Source organism: Rhinichthys klamathensis, unplaced genomic scaffold (genome assembly GCF_029890125.1).
Source record: "Rhinichthys klamathensis goyatoka isolate OS25496 unplaced genomic scaffold, OSU_Roscu_1.1 h1tg000079l_1, whole genome shotgun sequence".
NCBI lineage: Eukaryota > Metazoa > Chordata > Actinopteri > Cypriniformes > Leuciscidae > Rhinichthys > Rhinichthys klamathensis.
In genome coordinates this window covers 152,282-175,958 of record NW_026606621.1, presented here as the reverse complement: position 1 = coordinate 175,958, position 23,677 = coordinate 152,282, and the positions used below count along the sequence as shown (strand labels likewise).

The window sequence follows — 23,677 nt, the reverse complement described above, 5'->3', positions numbered from 1 at the left end:
CTTTTCAGCTCGTGCCTTGGATACTCTGCCAAAAACTAACAACTACGTAACTAACGTAAAGCGCTGCCTTGGCAGACTGTATACAAATATGCTAATACGGGAGTCGTGGGCGGAGCATGAGAAATATGACATCATATTGCCAAAAAAAAAATCAAAACGGCTTGATTATTGAGTGTTTAGACTTTTTGAGGATTAAAAAAAAAGAGTGAATGGATTTTTTTAATTGTATGGTGGTTGTGTACATTTATATGCAAACACTATATAAAAGTGATTTTTGCATCCGATGACTCCTTTAAAGCCACATCAGTCTAAACTTCTGATACATGGTTTTTTGATCACACACACTCGAAGCACGCACACAGAAAGCTGGCTGTCAGACGGCGCATCCCGTAAGTAGTTCTCTTTAACGTCTTATTGCGCTTAAACTGTCAAATACACACACGGTTACGTCAAGAACACATAAAGTTCACATAAACACAGTCGGTTATGTCTGTGAACGTAAACAGCATGTAAAGAAATCACATGTGTATATTAGATATGTGTATTAAAGTGAAAGCAGCGTAATATACAGGACCTATTGCTATGAATGCTGTTAAAATGAATCAAACAACAAAAGAAAAACAAAATCACTCACTGCTCTTGACTGAATAACTTTAGTAGCTTTAATAAGAACACATTTCTTACTTCTTACTGGACTGTGTACAGCTCACTGAGGGCGGGGTCTATGCTAATAGGGCGGAGTCTGTCAGCAGTTGTGGGCGGGGCCTACGTATATGCAACGTCAAATTGCATAGAAGCTGCAAACGGCTAATGCTGAGACACTGCTTATTATGTACGGGGATTAAAGAAATGGAGTGGGTGGATTTTTACTATTATATAGTTGTTGTGTACACACACTGCTGACACACATTTATGTTCTGACACCATGTAAAAAGTGAATTTTACATAATAGGTCCCCTTTTAAGTTGACTTTGCTAAAGGCAAATCTGTTAGAATATTCCACCCTCAATTACATTTGTCAGCGTTAGAAACTTCTCAGTGCGGTTCATCACTCTACTCTACTGCCGTACAAGCCAGAAGTGATTTATTCCAACCACTTTGTCGGCTAACAAAGGTAGATTTAGTGGATATGATGTGCTTTAATTCCTCCCTTCTTTTCTCTTCCCTCCCTCCTGCGGTCTCTACCTCCCTCATTTGTTAGAGCCAGGCCTCAAGCTTATTAATTTCCACAGGAGGGGACTGGCTAGACTTGGTTCTGCCTGCTCGGCAGTGCTTGCTGTGGGGCACAGTGGGTAGCAGGCTGAATCATTTGCGAGCTCAGATTAATAATCTCGGTCCTGGTGGGATTACGCGGTTCCCTCTCCGGTGACATTCCGGACCAGGCCTGCTTTATGCCTGGGTGGTCATATTTGGAGAGTGTCCTAAAGGGATGGGTTTTTATCCACTCCTTCTTCTCCTGCACCGTCACGCCTCTGCAAGCATCTGAGGGATGTTGTGATCTGCATGGTAATTAGGTGTCTTTGTTCCACTGAGAGGTGGTGGCAGTGGAAAAGGTGCGTGTGTGTGTGTGTGTGTGTGTGTGTGTGTGTGTGTGTGTGTGTGTGTGTGTGTGTGTGTGTGTGTGTGTGTGTGTGTGTGTGTGTGTGTGTGTGTGTGTGTGTGGCAGGGCTAGCAGTCCAAGGGAGCAGGATTGTGCACCAATCAGAGCTCAATTCAATTGCAGTCAGTCTGTCTTTTTATAGTCCAGATTACTTTTTGTGATATAATGTCGTGATATAAAGATGTAGAATGAAATAAAAATCATATACTACTGCAAGTTAGTTTGTAATCATATATTTCGTTTTTTACTATGCATTACCCATAAACACACTCAGCATAATACACTCAACATATGGAGTATTTCTGGAAACATTAGATTGTTAGTAATGATTAAGTAAATAATAATAATTAGACTGATAATAACAATAATCATGAATAATCATAGAAATGAGTATCTATTTTATATATATTTAGTTAAATATTTAAGCAACATCATATGAGCAAGAGTGTTCAATATTAGCATGGTTATGATTTCATAGCGGCCTGATATTCAGTATAACAGTACAATTGTGAGTGTGATATCGCAACAGTATTATAAACAAGTTCGATTTGGGTTACACTTTATTTTAATGTGACGTAGTTACATTGTACTTACTCAAATAAGGACTAATATTAATTAACTACATGTACTTATATATAGAGTTATGGTTAGGGTTTGGTTTAGGGTTAGTTACTTGGGTAACACTTTACTTGAAGGTGTGTGCAGACTGACATGACACCTTCATAGTCATGACATGACACATTAAGTGTAATTTTCTCAATTATGACATGTTTAATGCAAATATGACATTGTTTGAGATGTCTTTCGTTATGACAAATTGACATAAACCAATACATCATAACCTGTCAGTGTCTTGGTAATGACAACTTGACATTATCAAGACAACATAAATTGTCATAAATATGTCATAAACATGACATAGCAGATTAATTATCACTTAGCTGTATGTGTTAACATTACATTCAACTGTCATGTGGTTGGTTTTGACATTGGCTGTCATAAGGCCATTATAACTGTCATGAATATTTTTCTTGACCTCAACTACAGTGGTACAAATTTAATTTGTCATTAAAATGTTATAATGGCCTCATGACAGCCAATGTCAAAGCCTGACATTTTAATGTAATGTTAACCCATAAAGCTAAATGGTTTCTTAAGTTTGATAATTAATCTGCTATGTCATGTTTATGACACATTTATGACAAGTTATGTTGTCTTAGTAATGTCAAGTTGTCATGACAAAGACACTGACAGGTTATGATGTATTGGTTTATGTCAAAATGTCATAAAGACATCTCAAACAATGTCATATTTGCATTAAAAATGTAATAATTGAGTGAATGACAGTTGTCATAAACATGCATAAAACCTCCTTCATATTCATAACATGTGTCATGTCATGATTATGAAGGTGTCATGTCAGTGTTATGCACACCCCTTCAAGTAAAGTGTTACCGTTACTTGTAATTATACATAATTTACATGTAGTAACGTGTAACTGTCACCTTAAAATAAAGTTGTACCTTTAGGGGCTCCATACTACTATATTATAAACGATAATTTTGTTTCAGACAAAATTTGGCTTTTCTCCACCAATTTCCCAGAATGCTCCAATGTACACCAAACTCTTGAATCTGGACAACATCCATCAGGTTTAAAAAATATAAACAGAAATGATCCATTCGTGCCTATTGTGGATTATTACATTAATCTGTTCTTGTAAAATTCTGAATTTCCCCCAACCCTAGTCTGGAGATATGAGCGCAAAGCCCTAAGGCACCATACATTGTTCTAAATATATTTATCACGATCAGGATTCACGGTTCAGAGCGGTACATTTATTTGTCGTAGTTATTTTATCGTATCATCCCCAAAGTATTGTTTTGTGTAATTGAATTGTGTCAGATTTACCAGCATCAAGTTCATCTTGATAGCAGCTCTTATGAGATGATTCATCAAATAGCATGCTATCGTTATGATCTCAGTGTGCGTGATGCTCTGATAGTATGTAATCTGCTAACCTATGGCAGCGTTATGGTTGACGGGTCCCAAGGGTCACGGGTCCCCGAGGCCGGCTGCTGTGTACACACTCCTTCCCGGGGTCTCTGAGCTGATGTTTAGCCTCATGGCTAGTGTCAGGCTAAGCACTGGTGGCAGGGGATCGTACGACGCTCAGTGGGAGGATGCCAAACTGTCAACACACGTTAACGTCCTGACTAACTTCCCAGTGCACAAGACCCAGTCAGGCCTGCTCAAGTGAGCAGCGGAGGCACACACACATACACGCATTCAAAACGCCACAGTGAGTTCACACAAAGACCACAAAACAGCCCAGAGCAACCGAGGTTATGGATGTGCTCTGAAAGCAAAGAAAAAAAATGTGATGTCAATGTTTTAGGTTTTCTTGCTCAGAAATAGCTTTCATCTGAATGGCAAGGCTGTTTTTTTTTTTTTTTCTTAATTAGACCACTTTTACTGGGCATTTTGTTATGTGTAACACTATTGCTTTTACAGCGTTTTTAGTGTTAGTTTGGTGCGTTTTCTCTCATAGTTCGGTTCTTTTAGGCATATATGAACACCGCAATCACGCTCAGATCCGCACTATATAGAATATAGTTCTATGTAGAACCCCATTAAACCTTTTTTTCCCCCTTTTTTCTAAGAGTGTGTTATAACTTGTTATAACTTAAAATATTCATCAAACATAAAACACAATTGCATTATTATTAGATAAACATTCAGGATATTCCTTCTGCTTTCTGCAGATCAAGATTAATATTAAGATCTAAGATGTATCACATTCATTCTATACTCGCAGTATGAAATTATACCAAATCTGCATTTAGTTTTGCAAAAAAATTCATAATAATATATAAATATATATTTTTCACTTTTTTAGTCAGTAGAAAAAGATACACCATCCACTTGAAACCAATTGAATATTTTTCCAGATAATATTTTAGTAGTTTGTGTTTAGTGCAATGATAACACAAGATCCAATTATTCAATTTTAGAAAAGTGTTCTCATATTTTCAACATAGGCTCATTGGAAGAACATGCGTCTACCTACATGTTTGCTCCAAATACATACAATTCAAGCAAGCACTCTAGAAATCAAGTTGACTTCTCTCGTATCTGATAAGAGACTGTGATATGTTTGAGGGAATGTCCTTCTGTCACTCATATTCAGCAGAAGTGCTATGACGCGATTTGCCGCACACTTGGCAGTTGCTTACGGAAGACAAACTTGTGAAATAAGAGTGACATCCTTCCTGTTAGAGTTAAAAACTGAGTGAGAAGTGCATGTGTTTACTTTGAATCAATGGTGACTTACCACTCCGCCTTCACTGAAATCGGAAACAAGGTGTGGAAAACAGGTTAGATGTGTGAAAACCAGCCCTCGGAATATGCCATGTTGAAAACAGGCAATGCATTAAAAGTTTTTCGTTTTTACTTTTACTTTTTTTTTTTTTTTAATAAGCAGTGACAGTTTTACCAAAATATACTTTTTAGAAATAATAAAGACTGTCGAACTACTTACTAATATGGTTTTATTTTATAATAAATGTAATCTTTTAACAAGACTTTCCTCTCCATTTTTTGTATGCCTTCCAAAAATAGAGTATCTATCTATCTATCTATCTATCTATCTATCCATCCATCCATCCATCCATCCATCCATCCATCCATCCATCCATCCATCCATCCATCCATCCATCCATCCATCCATCCATCCATCCATCCATCCATCCATCTTTTTTTTTAACCCATGCATGAATGTTTCGCCAATTATTATTACATAATACGGATATATTACTAACTACCACAATATAAAAAGAGTATAAAACTCTCCTGATATTTTAATAAAAATTATAAAAGAATATAATAAAGCTTATTTCGAAACTTTTTGAATATTGGAAGGGTTCAATTTGAACCGATGGCTTTTACCATCATCATCACGCGGTCACCGTAAGAGCTCATTTCCCCAGTATCTGGCTCATTTTCACCATCTCAAACATATTCTCAAAACTACCATTTCCAATGTCTTCAAAATCAATATTTTGATCGCTGACAGCTTCTTCACCAGATCCACCATCGAGTGACAGTGACACTAATATTTGATTGCGCTCAGTACTTGCTCCGCATTAAAACGCTGAGCCATTTCAAGTTTTGCTGGTGATACTTCCTATTCTTTTGTTTTCTGCCTGTGGTAATTATGAATGAAACCTCACTTAATCATTGTGTTTCAGACGCGGCCAACTTGAGGAATAAAGCTTTATTGCACTTATTGAGCCATCAGAGATTCAATTATTGTTGCACAGAAAAAAAAATTCTTACATACCTCAGGTTGCTAGCGACCCTATTCACTTTTTACAAAAAAAATATTTTATCATTTTGATTGATATATTGTCAATATATATAACTCTTGATACATTGTTCGTGAATAGATTGAGGAACACTAAGAAGGTTAATGTCTAACTTGAAGAGAAGGGTAGTAAATGACGTCCCCATTTGATATAGTTTAAGTGTTGAACTGACGATAGAGAATATGGATGTCACTCTTGTTGATAGCATAGCTGTGTGTGAACACTACAGTATTTAGTGTAAAACAGGGCGTGGAAAGAAGCAAAAGAAAGTGACTGCAAGGGAGAGTCAGACAAAAAAAAAAAAAAAAAAATTCAATACATAAAACCCGAAGGGGGTAAAATAGTGAGGAGGGTTTGTTTGCCACGCAAATGGAGATGTGTGTCTCCGGAAAGGCTGTCAGAGAGTCTTTGATCTGTCATGTGTAATGGAGTCTTTGAGCTGAGAAGACAGACAGCAAGAGAGACAAAGAAAAGCAGGTTCACGCTCTCTGGCTTCTCACCCCCTCGCTCCAACCCGTCCTATCATACATGATTTAGTGTGACCAGACCAAATGTAGTTGTTAAGGAGGCACCTTCACTCAGGGTAGGCCGCGAGGGCTGGCCTCTAGATGTGTTGACAAAACCAGATCTACACCAGATCTACACTTGGATAATGTAATGCAATCTCTTTCAAGTTTCTTCAAGGACCCCTACTGCTAGAAGACACAGCCTCCAGAAACACATTCAATATTCAACACGTCTCTTGACAGTGCCTCCCTTTTGTAGACACCTTAACATCTGCTATTCTTATATATATATATATATATGTTCAAGAGCATGCTACAAGGTGTGACGTTCAATAACACCCAAGTTCGTATGATTGAATGTAACATACATCCCTTGGATCAAAATTCTTCAATATGCCTCGCGGATGCAGGATTGACACTGCTGGATACTATGAGATGTGCATTTTTGGTCATGTGGACTGGCGGTGGACTCGAGGTGGGACGGGGTGGCACATTGAGTTCAATTTTTCGCTCTGAATCTATGAATTTACTCAAAAACACATTCAAAATGCAATTCATACATGCAGTGACTTGAATACATATCTTCCATGATGAGCATTTCTCTAATATAATCAATTAAAGTCATCATAGATGGCAATGACAATCTTTAAGGTTGCATTGATGAGTATTTAGAGTAAAATGAAACCAAATATGGAAACCCATTCATTTCTAGGGAGCTCTTTTCCTGGCTGCCCTATGGTCTTTTGGATTTGCACATTGGACGCCGGCCATTGTTTTTTTCATTTGGCGAGTCTCCATTTGGACTGTTCTATCTTGCATAGACATGTGCTCCCAAATTGACTTGTTTCTGGGAGATTTTTGTCTGTCGCTTCTTCTCGTATGACACAGTATGGAAAGATCTTCACTTCTTCTCTCATCTCATCTGCCCACTCTTCCATATCGAGATATGAGTATATATTCACGGGGGTGCGCGTTCCGTCACCGTCGGCTCTGTTTGCCTTTTTCATTTCATCCATCATCCGCCTTTCCTTGTTTATTCCTCAATCCACCGTCAGGCTCTTAGGAGGACTCGGCCTGTCTTTCAGGCTCTCTCATTTCGCTTTTCAAATCTGCCTATTTACACCCAGAGCCACTCTTCCACATCTTAAATGCTATTTGAGCTCGACAGAGTGCTTCGTGGCAGTTCCCCACGTCAATACCAGGCTCTTTTTTTTTTCCCTTTCCACCTTTAAGAAAAAAGACTAATGCATCTTATCTGTTGCTGATGCTCAGACGCTCTCTGAACAGCTATTTCCGAGGGAAAAAAAAGGAGCTCCTGACCCAGTAATTGTCACCACGTTATTCCCGCGGATCCTCCGATAATTCAAAGGAATGGGTCTGCTCTCTAGCTGAAAAGATTCCTCAGTCGTGCAGAACGACGTGACTGACACCTCCCCCGTTCTCCACAGCCGAGCCGAAGGAAGAGAAAAAGAAATTCGCAGAAATTAGTGACACTTCCAGTGATCTCTGTATCTGCCAATTAAAAAGTTCTCTTTTTTTCTGTAGAAAGACAGAAAGACATCATGCTAAATTTGTCCTGGAGAAGAAAAAATAAAAGACTCACTGAAGTGATTCACTGTGATTAAAGCTGGCAACGCAGAGCAGATCACTCGTTTCTTCACACTTTTTCTTTGTTCCGTATGCGTGAGAGTCGCTTTAAAAACATGGGTTTGAAAGAGACGGAGCTGCATCCAATTTTCACATTTGTATTTATTCATACAAACCATATTGTACTTTTATACACACATTTCACTTGTATCCTTGAGATGGAAAACATTACAAATGTTTAGTAATTAAAAATGTCAGTTTCTGCATATTAGACAGAACATTCTGATAATAATATTCAATGGCAAAATAAGATAGATAGATAGATAGATAGATAGATAGATAGATAGATAGATAGATAGATAGATAGATAGATAGATAGATAGATAGATAGATAGATAGATAGATAGATAGATAGATATTATTAATATAATATATATGAATTATAATATATATATATATATATATATAATTAAGTTTTTTTTTTAAGTTTGCTACCCAAACATATAAAACTGGTCATTTTTCCAAATTATTTAGACATTTCTTTCGGTACCACCGCTTTTTTTTTTTTGACAATAATTTGACTTCACAATAATCCTAACCCAAGAAGCTTTTTGATTCACGATGGGATGTTTGCCTGTCACACGGAAATCATTTGAAAACCCATTCAATCGCATTGTATCCGCAAGTACTGAGAGGTTCCCTGCTGAAACGTGCAAATAAGATCGCAGCTGGAAGGTCCCTTTTCCCGGCATTTCCCTGAATACGATGGGGCAATATGAGGTATACGGGTGACTCTCTCTGGTTCACTGCAGTGGGCCTCTAAATATGCACATTACATGATTATAAAAGCAATTTGCCCTCCCCAAAGGACTTTTAATGTAAAATCTCTTGCTCGCGCCAATTACATTTTACTGTAACTTTTGCAAGGTTTCCAAATTGCTCTATTTTCAAGGAATTTTGATAAGAGCGTGTGTAACGTTCAGCTGTACTTTTTGTACTTTTCTCTGGCATAAACTATTTAGCAGTGGGAACGATTCCTCCTTCATATCACTGACATTTTCTGTCAGGCCAGAGGCAATAAGAACGAGGTTTGCATTCAGAGCACACGGCAAAAGCACATTTTAGTGTCACGACTGGAATGGAAATGGGGTTCACCACAGGTAACGGAGAAATGAACTCCCGTGCCAGAGGAATGGGCTCTTTCCGCTACACTCTTAATATCAGAGCAAAGCAGGACAATGGCATAGCAACATCTGATTAGACCGGCTGAGCTCCAACATTTCGTTTCTATGGGAACAGGATATTATGTGCCGGCCCTGAGCAAACAGGAAGTTTATGTCTGTGAGCTGTGTTTACAATGACTCCGCTGGACAAGGTGGCATCTTTAGGCATGTTAGGTGTCTGGAAGATATATATAATCAGTCTTTTGGAATATGTTCTACAGATCAGTGTGTAAAATAAGCTCTAACTTAATGTTCACTAATTTAAATTTATTTAAAGTACATTCTAAAGTACACAATTAGGGCACACTATAGGTGTCTACTATATTTAACTACTATATGAACTAAAACAAAAATGTAATAATGTACTTATTGTTTACTTCACTTGTGCTGCTATTGAGATGGAATACGGGTACGGTTAGGGACAGGTTTGGTGGTATGGCTTGGTTTACGGGTGGGTTAAGGTGTAAGTGAAAGTTCAACAGTGTTTTAATTAAATAAATTACAGCTGTATGTAGGTATTTTGTTAATTGTCACTTTCAGGCGAAAACCTTGTATCTCCAAAAACGCTACTTTACTGGAAATGGAAAAACTGTATTTTTTTTTTTTTTATAATTAAAAACTTTGTCGTCAAAGTTGATATTGTGGCTTTATATGTGATCAGACACTTGCATGTGTTATATTATTAACATTTTATCAAAACCAAACTCAAATGGTACACTCTAAAAAAATGCTGGGTTGTTTCAACCCAATTTGGGGTCAAATATGGACAAACCCAAACGTTGGATTAAAAATGCAATTTAAAAAAATGAACCCAGTGGCTGGGTTTGTCCATATTTGACCCAAAATTGGGTTGAAACAACCCAGCATTTTTTAGAGTGTAGCTCTATGAGGTTTTTGACCTGCAAATTTTGGAGAATTTCAGACATACGTGTTTTGTCCGACATTTGAAAGGCAGTAAGTGCCTCAGATCGCATTACATTTTCATCAGCTTACTGGCTATAAAGTTTATTTATGTTACCTCATGTTATTAAAGATGAATCGCTATGCACAGACTATTTAACACAGTGTTGGCTATGCCTCGATGGCTAATGTTAGACTAAGACACTCTTCTCTGCTCCTCAAATACATAAATCATTAACCTTTAAATATATAGGCATAGTGTTTCTTGAGTAAGGAAATACTGTATTATTCAAAGAACTAGTTCTTTATTTACCATTGCATTGCAAACAAGCAGAAACAATCTAAACTGAGTGCGGTACTTAATAATTCACAATAGAGATTTGAGGTTATGAGGTTACAAGGTTTTGTCAAGCTCTTTTAATATGTTTCAATGTTTGCGAAACCCACAGGCAGAAGGGTTACTAATAGTAATGATTTATGAGAAAAAAATAAAATGATGAAATATGGAGGTTTCAACCCAACAGCGGCAAAATATAAGTCGGCCTACTGCATGTAAAAATGTAGTATATACACAATAAGCGCATTGTATGAAATGATTAATTTAAGTGTTAGCACATAGTAGTCAAAGACACTTAATATAAATGGGATCCACTATACTATTGATAACTATAGTTTGTAGTCTACTGTAGTATTTGTAAAATGACATTTTAGCCAAGGTTGCCCCTATATGTACATGACTGTGATGTTTCTAGTTTGGCTTTGGCGTTTCATTCAAGCACCATGCAGTCAGAATTAAGCAGGCACGTTGTGGCTTGACACTCACATGTGGAATGAGTTTCCCCTCAGATCAGCTGACCTTTATAGTGTGAGTTTGCCTCGTGCAATGCCTGCATAAGGGTGATGTCATCATACAGACTGACAGTGAGAGTGAAATAATGTCACCTTCAGTATCCTGGAAATCCATCGTGAAAGTCCTGAAATATATTCTATGCAGGACAGGAACAAAACTGCTTCTGGATGTGCAAGAAAATCTGCCAGAGCACGAATCATAACACAATGCAAGTACATATTGTCAGTATAATGAAAGAAAAAAAAAGAATATATATATATATATATATATATATTACTGGGTTTGGTATATGTACTCTAGGCTATACACTAAAGTTTATAATAATTAAGATTTTTTATGTTTTGACAGAATACAGCTCTTGCTCACCTAGGCAGCATTTATTTAACCAAAATATAGATAAAAACTGTAATATTGTGTAATATTATTACAATTTAAAGTCCTAAAAGTATTAATCAGCAAAAACTGTTTTCAACATTAATAATAAGAAGAATCTTTATAAATAATTGAGCACCAATACTAATTGATAACTGAGCATCAAATCACTATATTAGAATGATTTCTGAAGGATCATGTGACACTGAAGACTGGAGTAATGATGCTGAAAATTCAGCTTTGATCACGGGAATAAATTATAATAGAAAAATATTACATACATTTAAAAATATTTTCATATAGAACATAATATTAGGATTTAAAAGTTATTTTAAATCCTAATAATATTTCACAATATTTCTGACTTTACTGTATTTTTGATCAAATAAATGAAGCCTTGGTGAGCTCCTTTAAAAAACATTTAAAAAACGTAATTATTCAAAACTTTTGACTGGCATCGTATATCCACCTATTATCCAAAATGCTTATCCAAAACTAGTCTAATGACAAAAGCATATTTTAATATTGATATATTTCTTTGTATATGTTTTTTGATGAGAAAGTTATTAAACTCTGGACATGTTTATAGCTAATAATAAAACATCAGTTTAATGGCACAGTCATCTGAAGATAGCTCGCGCTACAGGACAGTGCTCTTGCAATGTTTGTGTCTGTGTGTGTGTTTGGCCAAAGAGACAGAATCTAAAGTAGATGTTTTTCAGATTATTGTCTGGACATGAATATGTAAACGTCTGGATTCAATAGAGATTTGGAAAGAGTGCTTAAAGCTTTGTGTCCAATCTGCATTCATATTTCTTCATAAATAAAATAAAAACAAATCTTTAGAAGATGAACTAGTTAATTCTAGGGGACATCTATGATTTACTGTGCAATGAATTTGCAATTATAATCATTCTTTTGGTCTCTTATGTTGTGCCAATTGCAGGCTATTAGTCAACAGGGGCCTTGCTAGCCCTTAATTAGTATTCTCATCTTCTGTCTGTTAAGTGTTGGTGAATCATTGTGGTTACATGCTTACTCACTGACATTTCCATGCCTTATGATGCTCAGATGCAAGCTGGTGATTATCCAATTCCCAGCCTGTGTTTGAGAAGCGTTGGTGTGAGAACCGTGCGCCTCCATTATCCAAGAGCGTCCTCTTCGGAGACACTCAATTATGATGTCATCTCACAGCTAATCAATCTTCAAAGGTGTGTTGTGGGACTTTCGCTTCAGAATTTCAGCTCTGGCAAGAAGCATTTAGCTCTGTTCCAAAACCAGGAGAGCTGCCTACTCAAAGAGCCGAGAGGCAGGCAGAAATGTTATGCTGAGGGTCCTCTTCTTGGCCGAATTCTAACACCTTGCCAATCCCAGACTGATCACTCCCATTAAACCAGTTGATAGACCCCACTTTATTTTATTTTATTATTGATGCGCAACATAGCTATTTCAGCCACTTTATTTCCTCCTGTCCATTTTAAATAAAAGATTGATTGATTGATTGATTGATTGATTGATTGATTGATTGATTGATTGATTGATTGATTTTTAGAATGCTGTCATTCTTTTTTAAATAACTACTTGTGACATCAAAGCATTTTAGTACAGTGAACTCATTGTCATGTTCAAGAAACCAATTTGAAATGATTCGAGCTTTGTGACATGGTGCATTATCCTGCTGGAAGTAGCCATCAGAGGATGGGTACATGGTGGCCATAAAGGGATGGACATGGTCAGAAACAATGCTCAGGTAGGCCGTGGCATTTAAACGATGCCGAATTGGCACTAAGGGGCCTAAAGTGTGCCAGGAAAACATCCCCCACAACATTACACCACCACCACCAGCCTGCACAGTGGTAACAAGGCATGATGGATCCATGTTCTCATTCTGTGTACGCCAAATTCTGACTCTACCATCTGAATGTCTCAACAGAAATCGAGACTCATTAGACCAGGCAACATTTTTCCAGTCTTCAACTGTCCAATTTTGGTGAGCTCTTGCAAATTGTAGCCTCTTTTTCCTATTTGTAGTGGAGATGAGTGGTACCCGGTGGGGACTTCTGCTGTTGTAGCCCATCCGCCTCAAGGTTGTGCGTGTTCTGGCTTCACAAATGCTTTGCTGCATAACTTTGGTTGTAACGAGTGGTTATTTCACTCAACCATGCCACGCTCAAAATTGCTTAAATCACCTTTCTTTCCCATTCTGACAATCAGTTTGGAGTTCAGGAGATTGTCTTGACCAGGACCACACCCCTAAATGCATTGAAGCAACTGCCATGTGATTGGTTGATTAGATAATTGCATTAATGAGAAATTGAACAGGTGTTCCTAATAATCCTTTAGTTGAGTGTATATAGGCTATACATAATATATATATACACTATATAAAGATACCGATCCTTGTCATCGGCTCAGGACATCCATAAATCGATACATTTTATATCAATGGAATTCAGTTGGGATTTTATACTTGACAGATATTATTGTAATTTTACTGTTGGATGGCAGACTGAAAAAAACAAATGCCATAGTTATATTTTACGCCACAAAATATTTTTAGATTTAGTTTTACTTATATATATATATTTTTTTTTTTTACATACAGTATGGTTAAGCTAGCAATGTCAAGCTGTATTGGAGTCAATTGTGTGTCAAGTCACCTGAGCACTTCATGTGAAGAACGCTATTTGTGCGGCATGTGTTGTTTCTGTTCCATTTAGTTTCTTATGAGCTTCCATTTTATTTACTGCCTTAGTTAGAAGTCAGTTGTCTCTGTAGACAGAAAAAGAAAAGCTCACGAGGCTTTTCTAAAAATGTAAAATTGTAGAATAGAAGACATTAAATTGCATGTTTCATGTATCATATGTTTTTGGTGGCTTTCGGTTCAGCTTGCCCTTAACTCTCTCTCTTTCTGTCACATGTTCATTGTAGACTTTTTTAATGAGAGATTTTGTATCCATTTCTCCACAGGTCAGCCTGCCCAGCGACTCCAGTTGTGTGGAGGAGATTCTGCGGGTGAGTTTGATACACTCTCTATCTCTTTCTCTTTCTCTCCGGCACGCTCATTACGCTTGGTCACCTGCTCAGCGCCGCTTTACACACAATGGCACTTCACTGTCATGAGAATAAGGCTCTGTTTTAAAAGAGAGGCCCCATTAATTTAAGACCGATGGTGATGGGCCTATTGTTCCAGAATGTACCTTTGCCCATTTGTTCTTACAGGTTGAGGGCAGCTAAAAGAAACTTGTCACCTGTCACATTATTTCAAATGTTTTATTCTTAGAAACTCATTATGAGTCTTAATAGCTCTCAAAATCAGGATATTTAATTTGTTTCCAGCTCTTTTTTTTTAAACCAAATGTTTATGTTCTTGTTAGTAAGAGATTTGTACAAGTAGTCTAGAATGTCTTTATAATGTATAAATGTATTTTTCATAAAAGCTGTTTACACTCCAGAGAATATTTTATACATTAAGTGACATGTGCTATGATGCATTCTGAAAATATTCTTTATGCATTCTAAAGCATCATTTATTATATCTCTTTATGAATAGTTACCCACAGTTACATAAATAATACAAATGCATAACTCTTATTTATACTCTGAGTCTGTATAATGCGTTATAAACAGGGTTCTAAATTAACACCCGCCAACCCGCCAAATGCGGGTTAAAATTCATTTTGGCGGGTGTTAATAAAAACTTACTAGCCAGTTTGGCCGGTGATCCATAAGGCTCTGTTCTCGGTCATTTATCCCTCTGGCAGTACTTCCTACATTTCCCATGAACACTGTGCCGTAATACTACGTGATGACGTTTCATACGCCCATTGGCTGCGCGCAGTTTGCAGTGAAGCATGCGCGAGAAATGATCATGGAAACGAACGGAGCGTCCGCCACCAGAAAACACAGGGAAGATGAAGAACGAGCCAGAGCAGGGAGCATAGACTGAAAGAGGAGGGAGCTAGTAAAGTAGCTAAAGTAAAAAGTTAAGATTAAACTAAATGCGGCGGTGGTTGGGACAGACTTCTGGGTTTAAATTTAAATGTCGTTTAACGAGAGATACGTTATTTTTTTAAGTTTAAGGTTTTTGTCATTATTTCTGAACAAGCTAATACATTAGGCAATAGACACAACTAGCCTATATATCTTAAGGTTTTATTTTAGTTGAAAACATTAAACAATGTGTGTAAAAAAAATATATAAACAACAAAAGCATTTAAGCTCAAGCAGCGCAAACGGGGAAAAAACGCACAAAAAAACACAGAACGTACGATTGATTATCGTGTTTATATTGTTTCATGTTCATGTTGACAAAAACAATAATATCCACATGCTCGAGTGAGAAAACGCGCTGCGCTGACACAGACGTTGCAGAGACGCGTGTGTGTGCAAAAGTGAAGTAACAGCACTTTGCGTTTTCTGTATCCCTCAACGAAACTTAAAGGAAGTGGTTAATGCAGTGATGGACACAGTCTTCCTCAGTCGACTGCTGTTTCTTTGGATTTCATGTTATTTCTCATTGTGGTGGTGTCGGTGATATTATGATAACTCAGTTTAATTAATAAATAATTGATTAAACGTAATTCCATTTTGTAATAGGCTATCATTTGATAATCAAGTAATTCCAAACTTCGCGAGGCAGACAATGACATTATGTGATCAAATACAATCCACTTGTTAAATGCTCCACCCAGTGCATTTAATTATAACTGCGGGGAAAAAAATAAGGAAAAAAAGTAAAATTCTAATAGTATTTTATTTTTTGAATAATAATTACAGATCGAATATTCGTGCACATCCCTAATAGATAGATAGATAGATAGATAGATCCCAAACTTGAAATGAAATGTTTGCACTTTCTGTGTTGTATTGTACTTTTATATGTGTTTTTCATGCCAACAATGTTAATAAAATGCTCAAATGCATTCAGTAGCACTCATAATTTCACTTATTTTCACCGGAAAAAATTTGGCTAGTGGAAATCCTAAATGGCTGGTAACTTTAGAAAGTTACCAGCCACATTGGCTGGTGATCAAAAAAGTTAATTTAGAACCCTGGTTATAAACCGTGTGACATAGCACATGGAATTTGGTGTTGATCTGGAATTGAAACGTCTAGTTCTGGATTTGTTTTGTGATGTTAAGACATGACGCCACAGATATCAGTGTTAGTGAGGTGAAGTGAACTGACTCTGTTAGCACATCCTGTATTGTGTCAGTAAAGATTGAGGCAGAAGATGTTGCCAGGGCAACCCAGAGTACATGTGTCTGTTGAAGTGCATGGTGGGTTTACTTTACTCAGAGGAACTGCTGTAGTCCCTCACACTTCAGCTGCACTTATGTTGACTCATGTGTGACTCATGAATGAGGACGTGTTTTGCTTCAGTCTCTAAAGGATTCAGTCCGAATGCAGCCTTATCCATGACATGGGAAAATCCAATGGTGATGACATAATGAATAATTGCTAGCTAATAGAGGGGAATTAAAATAACGTAATTAATATTTTTAAAGAGCTACATAAGTAATAATCTCTTTTGTAGGGTTGGAAATACAGTGCTGAATGTTAGTCATTTTTCTGAGAACTTGTATAACCCAGTGAAATAAATTACAAAAAATGGTTCCACAGCATTTAAAGGAATTTAAAATAAAAATTCTGTCATCATTTACTCAACCTCAAGTTGTTTCAAACCTGTATGAGTTTCTTTCTTCTGCTGAACACAAAAGAAGATATTTTGAAGAATGTCGGTAACCAAACAGTTGATGGACCCCATTGACTCCCATAGCATTTTTTTTTTGAAAACTTAATTGTAAAAATGTAATAATCTGCACTATTCACATACTTTACTATACCTTTGTTACTCAGAAAACTCAAGGTAAAATTAATTGATTGATTGACAAAGTAAGATTAATTGGAAATTTCCACTCATTCCCTCCACTTCTGCAGTTATCTTTCTCCTTAGTTGCATTCACTAATTTTCCAAAAATCATCTTGAATGTAGAATTGTCAATACATCTGAAAATCTTTGAGAGAAAATCACATAATCTTCATAAATTTGGTGTTGATTTCCTAAAATGGTTTTATTTGAAGTCACCATTATGGTGATCGGTGTTCTTTTGGTTGAGCAGTTGGAACTTCATTTATAATTCTCTTCCTAATGATGCAGCGATGGAACAAGAAATTTAAGTTATTTGTGGTGTCAGAGGAATAGAAATAACAAAAAGGTTGCTTTTAATAGGTTGGTTAGGTGACCTAACTTCTAACTAGATTATTGTATAGTCTACTTTTCATGTAGACTTGATCTACTAAAACTGTATTGCCACTAATGCCATAAACACATTACTATTGTGAAACATCAAACATTTGATGGGGGTTGATACATTCCCCCTGTAGTTGTGACAATATCATGCAATCGGCCTGGCTTGAGTCACACACAGACATTCAGCATGCAAAACACAACAATTGTAACAAACTTATTTTGATAAGATCTGTCAATTACAAAATAATTGTATTTATTCATTGTTGTGCTAATACTGACACCAGACAGCAAATCAAATTTGCAAATAAAGGCAAAAAATAGTAAAACAAAGCAATTGCTTAATTTATTCATGCCACAATGCACCCTGGGAGTCGGTAATTCTAAGAAGCTATATTAGGTCAAGAGTAAATCTAAAGCAAATTATCAAGTAATCTTTACAGTTCTTTTTTTAGTCATTTGTCAGTACATACTAACATACTATTCCTATTTCACTTAGAGTTTTTTTTTTTAAGGCAAAAACTGGTTTCCATGCTTTTTTAAGGAAGCCAGTGTGGGCTGTCTCAGTTTATACACTGTAAAAAGTGTCCTACCAGGTAACCTAAAAAACTAAATGTAAAATGTATGCAGTAACATCTAATTTGGTTCAGTTAAAAAATCACTTGAGTAAGCATGCAAGATATTAGAATATTACTGTCATAGTCTAAATAGTAGTTTACTTGTCAAAAAAAGTAAGCATGGGGCAGGGATGGTCAACTCGTCGATTAGTGAAGCTGAGTTGATTTATTCAGATTTGTGTTTTAGCTTTAATATTTTTGTCAGCTGCACTTTAAAGGTAATGTATTCAGAGAGGGAGGCGGGATGTTAGCATGCTGAGAGCGTGTGGCATTTGTGTGCTGTCAGCACCGTAACATCTCTCAGAGAAGTCGCATCTCTAAATTCATCTCCTTTAAAGCATCAACCCTGCAGCCATCAAAGCGTCACCTTTTTAACAAATCCGACGCATTCAACAATACATTTCAAGACAGTTAGTATGGGACTTTAAATAACCTGCCGAGAGCAATGTTTCTGTTATTATGCATAACAAGTCTCAGTTTTTGTTTTGAACTATGAAAGCTTTGTGCAATAAAAAGTTATAGTTATTTAGCCTAAATTTTTATTGAATATATGCAGGGTTCTAAATTAACTTTTTTGATCACCAGCCAATGTGGCTGGTAACTTTCTAAAGTTACCAGCCATTTAGAATTTCCACTAGCCAAATTTTTTCCGGTGAAAATAAGAGAAATTATGAGTGCCACTGAATGCATTTGATAATTTTATTAACATTGTTGGCATGAAAAACACATATAAAGTACAATACAAGACAGAAAGTGCAAACATTTCATTTCAAGTTTGGGATCTATCTCTATTAGGGATGTGCACGAATATTCGAATTTTCGCTCTGTAATTATTATTAAAAAAATAAAATACTAATACTAATACTTTTTTTCTTATGGATATTAGCATGTGGATATTATTGTTTTTCTCAACATGAACGTGAAACAATATACACGATATGCTGACTCGAGTATGCTGACTACGTTCTGTACGATAACTGCGCAGTCTGCTTCTTTTTTTTTTTTTTTTTTTCCCGTTTGCGCTGCCTGAGCTTAAATGCTTTTGTTGTTTATATATTTTGTTTACACATATTGTTTAATGTTTTCAACTAAAAGAAAACCTTAAGATATATAGTAAGCTTGTTGTATATAGGCTATTGCCTAATGTATAAGCTTGTAAGAAATAATGATAAAAACCTTAAACTTAAAAAAAATAACGTAGGCTATCTCTCGTTAAACGACATTTAAATTTAAACCCAGAAGTCTGTCCCAACCACCGCCGCATTTAGTTTAATCTTAACTTTTTACTTTAGCTACTTTACTAGCTTCCTCCTCTTTCAGTCTGCTCCCTGCTCTGGCTCGTTCTTCATCTTCCTTGTGTTTTCTGGTGGACGGACGCGTACGCTCCGTTTGTTTCCATGATCATTTCTCGCGCTGGTTTCACTGCAAACTGCGCGCAGCCAATGGGCGTATGAAATGTCACGGCTAGTAAGTTTTTATTAACACCCGCCAAAATGATTTTTAACCCGCATTTGGCGGGTTGGCGGGTGTTAATTTAGAACCCTGAATATATGTCATATCGGGTAGAGCAGTTTATACAATCTTTTTATGTAAATTAATGGACGTATGTACTGTAGAGTGTAGAGTTGATTTTAAGACAGTGTGTTAAGTTATAGTTCTGCTTTTTAAAAACACATCTTAAGACCTCTACCGTTCTCTTCTGCAGACTGTTTTTGAACAAAACACATGGGCCTACACTGCTTCCGAAATTGTATACTTCCCTCTTATATAGTAGGCGAAAAACAGTAAAAGAGTAGTATGCCCAAATAAATAGGGCCAGATTTACTATTGGCTTGTGCCAGCGCAAACCCTCTTTTGGCGTTACCGTCAGGATTTACTAAAGACACGCAGTGAAAAATTAGCGCTGAAAAGTCGTGGACAGTGTTATTTTTGCGGCTGACCTTATTGCATGTGCATTTGTAGGAGTTTCCCTTTCAGACGCCCCTTTTAAAGCCCCAAAAAAGCATGTCTTAAACCAGATGCTAATTTGCGCTGTTCTTAGATTGTGTTGGTCATTATGGAAATGATCCGGCTGCATCTGTGTTCCTCATCAGTAGATCACGTGCAGAACTTTCCACTCCCATTGGCTCTTTTTTTGGAATTGCGCTCTCACGATAATTTGCCCTGTTTAGTAAATCTGGCTCATAGTTTTCGAAAAACAGTCAGCGAATGACCTACTACTTCAAGCGAGGTCACGTGACAGTAACAACATGGTGGATATAAGTCCAAATTTCATTTATACTTACCCTTATTTATACTATAGAACGTACTCGGTTACTAACGTAACCTCGGTTCTCTCTAGAGAGGGAACGAGTACTGCGTAATAGCTTACGCTAGGGGGAAAAACTCTTTTCCACGAGATATTGAAGCCAAAAATTATCCTTAATTTTTTATTAATGTAAAACGCTTTGCAGCAGCAAGCAGACATAGGCGAAACAGCTCGCGCGCCTATTGGTTGCTCTGCAGCAAATGCAGCAGCCTATCGAGAGAGACTCTGCGTGACGTAATGACCAATGGGGGCAATTCGCGCCCATATCGTCACGTCCCGCCAGAAGGGGCGTGGTCTCACCCTATAAATATGTTCGTTAGGCTGGTACAAGCTGGTTTTTATCGCTGAAGCGAACCAGAGCGTATTCCAAGCACGGCAAGATACGCAGTACTCGTTCCCTCTCTAGAGAGAACCGAGGTTACGTTAGTAACCGAGTACGTTCTCTTACGAGAGTATCTCTCGTACTGCGTAATAGCTTACGCTAGGGGAACACAATGCAACACGCCGTGCGTACAGGGATCCAACACCAAAGTCCCGGGGGCCGAAGCCCAGGGCTCATGTAGTGCATAATCACCATAAACTCACATAGAGTGGAGGAAGAGAGGCTGGAAGCGTCATTCCCTATAAAAAAGCACCCAGCGGGGCTATCATATGACAATAAAACGCGCAGCCAGGGTGAAAGCTTTCAGCCTGATCTGGGTGGCCATACGTGTGTCAACACTCATGGGGCTGCAGTAAACTCAGCATCTGGGCCGCACAGCGGGGCAGATAGCACTGAATTCTAGACCGCCAAAAGCTTAGCTTGTAAGGCGGGTACCTCCAGGTTATAGTATTTTATAAATGTAGACGGCGAGGCCCAGCCCGCGGCCGTACAGATATCTTGCAGGGAAACCCCGCTCGACCACCACCAGAGTGCGCTCTGACACCCAAGGGGCACTGTAGGCCCTTCGCAGAGTAAGCGAGCGCAATGGCATCCACTATCCATCTGGATAGGCTCTGTTTTGAGGCGGCGAGTCCCTTGGAACGCCCGCCAAACAAAACAAAAAGCTGCTCCGTCTGTCTGAAAACAGACGAGCGTGACACATAAGCTCTCAATGCCCTGACGGGGCAAAGGAGACTCGCATCCTCCTCCTCACTGAGAACCGGAAGGGCGGACAGGGAAATTACCTGGGCCCTGAACGGTGTATTGAGGGATTTCGGGACATACCCGTGCTTTGGTTTGAGAATGACCTTCGAGTCATTAGGCCCAAACTCCATACACGACGCGCTTACTGAAAGCGCCTGTAAGTCCCCTATGCGCTTCACTGAAGCGAGAGCCATGAGAAACACTGTTTTGAACGACAGGTGTTTCATGTCCACCAGCTGGATTGGCTCGAACGGGGCGCCTTTCATGGCCTCCAGGACCGTGGAAAGGTCCCACGTCGGGACTGAAGGGGGCCTGGGAGGGTTCAGCCTCCGAGCTCCCCTAAGGAAACGCATGACTAAGTCGTTTTTCCCCAGCGACTGGCCAGACACCGGTTTTGCAAACGTTGCTATGACCGCCACATATACTTTGAGCGTGGATGGGGTCCTGCCCTTATCCAGTAGCTCTTGAAGGAAGGAAAGCACTTCCGAAACCCCGCATTCCACAGGTGAAAAGCTCTGGGCTTGACACCATGCAGAGAAAACAGACCATTTCGAGGAGTAGAGCCGCCTGGTAGACGGAGCTCTAGCCTGCGCGATCGTGTTTAACACTCCTTCTGGGAGGCTAGCGGGTACCCGTTGATGGCCCATGCGTGCAGGGACCACAACTCCGGGCGAGGGTGCCAAATCGAGCCCTCCGCCTGAGAGAGGAGGTCTCTCCTCAATGGTACAGGCCATGGGGCAGTGCTGGTCAGCTGCATCAGGGCAGGGAACCACGTCTGGTTTGTCCAGAGCGGAGCTACGAGCAGCACTGGGCATCCGTTCTCCCTGATTCGTTCCAACACCTGAGGCAGGAGCGAGACAGGAGGAAAAGCATATAGGGGGCAGCGGGGCCAAACATGAGCCAGCGCGTCCTTGCTTTTCGAGAAAAACTCCGGGCAATGAGCGTTTTCGTGGGACGCGAATAGGTCCACCTGTGCTCTGCCGAACGTTTTCCACAGCAGCTGGACCGTCTGCGGGTGCAGCGACCATTCCCCTGCTGGAACATTGTTCCTGGACAATCTGTCTGGTCCCACATTCAGGTGACCAGGCACGTGCGCTGCTCTCAGTGAGAGCAGGTTGTGCTGAGCCCAGACCAGGAGGCGTTCCGTCAGCCTGTGACGGTTTCGTGACCTGACGCCGCCCTGGCGATTTATGTATGCCACCACTGACATGTTGTCCGACCGGACCAAGACGTGGTGGCCTGTTACCTGGGGACAAAAACGCCGTAGCGCTTTGTCGACTGCTATCATCTCCAAGCAGTTTATGTGAAGGAGCTTTTCCCGTTCTGACCACAGGCCAGCTAGCGGTCTGCCCTCGAGCAGCGCTCCCCACCCCGAGGTGGAGGCGTCCGTAGACACCACCTTCACACTCGAAGCGGTCCCCAGACTCACACCTGACTGATACCAGTCGGTTATTTTCCAAGGTTCCAGAGCTGAAACACACTGAAGGTCGACCCTGAGGCAAAACAGACCCGCTGTCCATGCCCTGGGTGGAACCCGCGCTTTCAGCCACATCTGCAGTGGGCGCATGCAGAGCAAGCCCAACTGGAGTACAGGGGCTGCTGAGGCCATCAGCCCCAGCATTTTCTGAAACCTTTTGAGCGGAACTATCGCGCCGTGGCGGAAGGATTTCGCGCCGCGCTGAATATTTAGCCCGCGCTCTGGTGACAGGCGTGCTGTCATGGACAGCGAGTCCAACACGGTTCCCAGAAAGGAAATTTTCTGACGGGGAGACAGTGAGCTCTTCGCCCAATTGACTGTGAGGCCCAGCTCCTCGAGGTGCTCGAGTAATGCGGCCCTGTGTTCTATGAGCTCCGATCGTGATCGAGCTAGAATCAGCCAATCGTCCAAGTAGTTCAGGACTCGCATGCCCTGAAGTCTCAGGGGTGCGAGCGCCGCGTCCATGCACTTCGTAAATGTACGAGGTGCTA

The 23,677-nt window shown here is 39.1% G+C and overlaps 1 protein-coding gene across 1 annotated transcript in view; it reads left to right on the top strand.

Moving 5' to 3' along the window:
- aff2 (AF4/FMR2 family, member 2) overlaps positions 1–23,677 on the top strand; it is a 251,479-nt gene that overhangs the window by 131,054 nt on the left and 96,748 nt on the right. Inside the window, exon 4 of the mRNA XM_056251211.1 lies at positions 14,376–14,420. Within this exon, the coding sequence (XP_056107186.1) occupies positions 14,376–14,420 (45 nt within the window). The remainder of the gene's footprint in view (positions 1–14,375; positions 14,421–23,677) is intronic.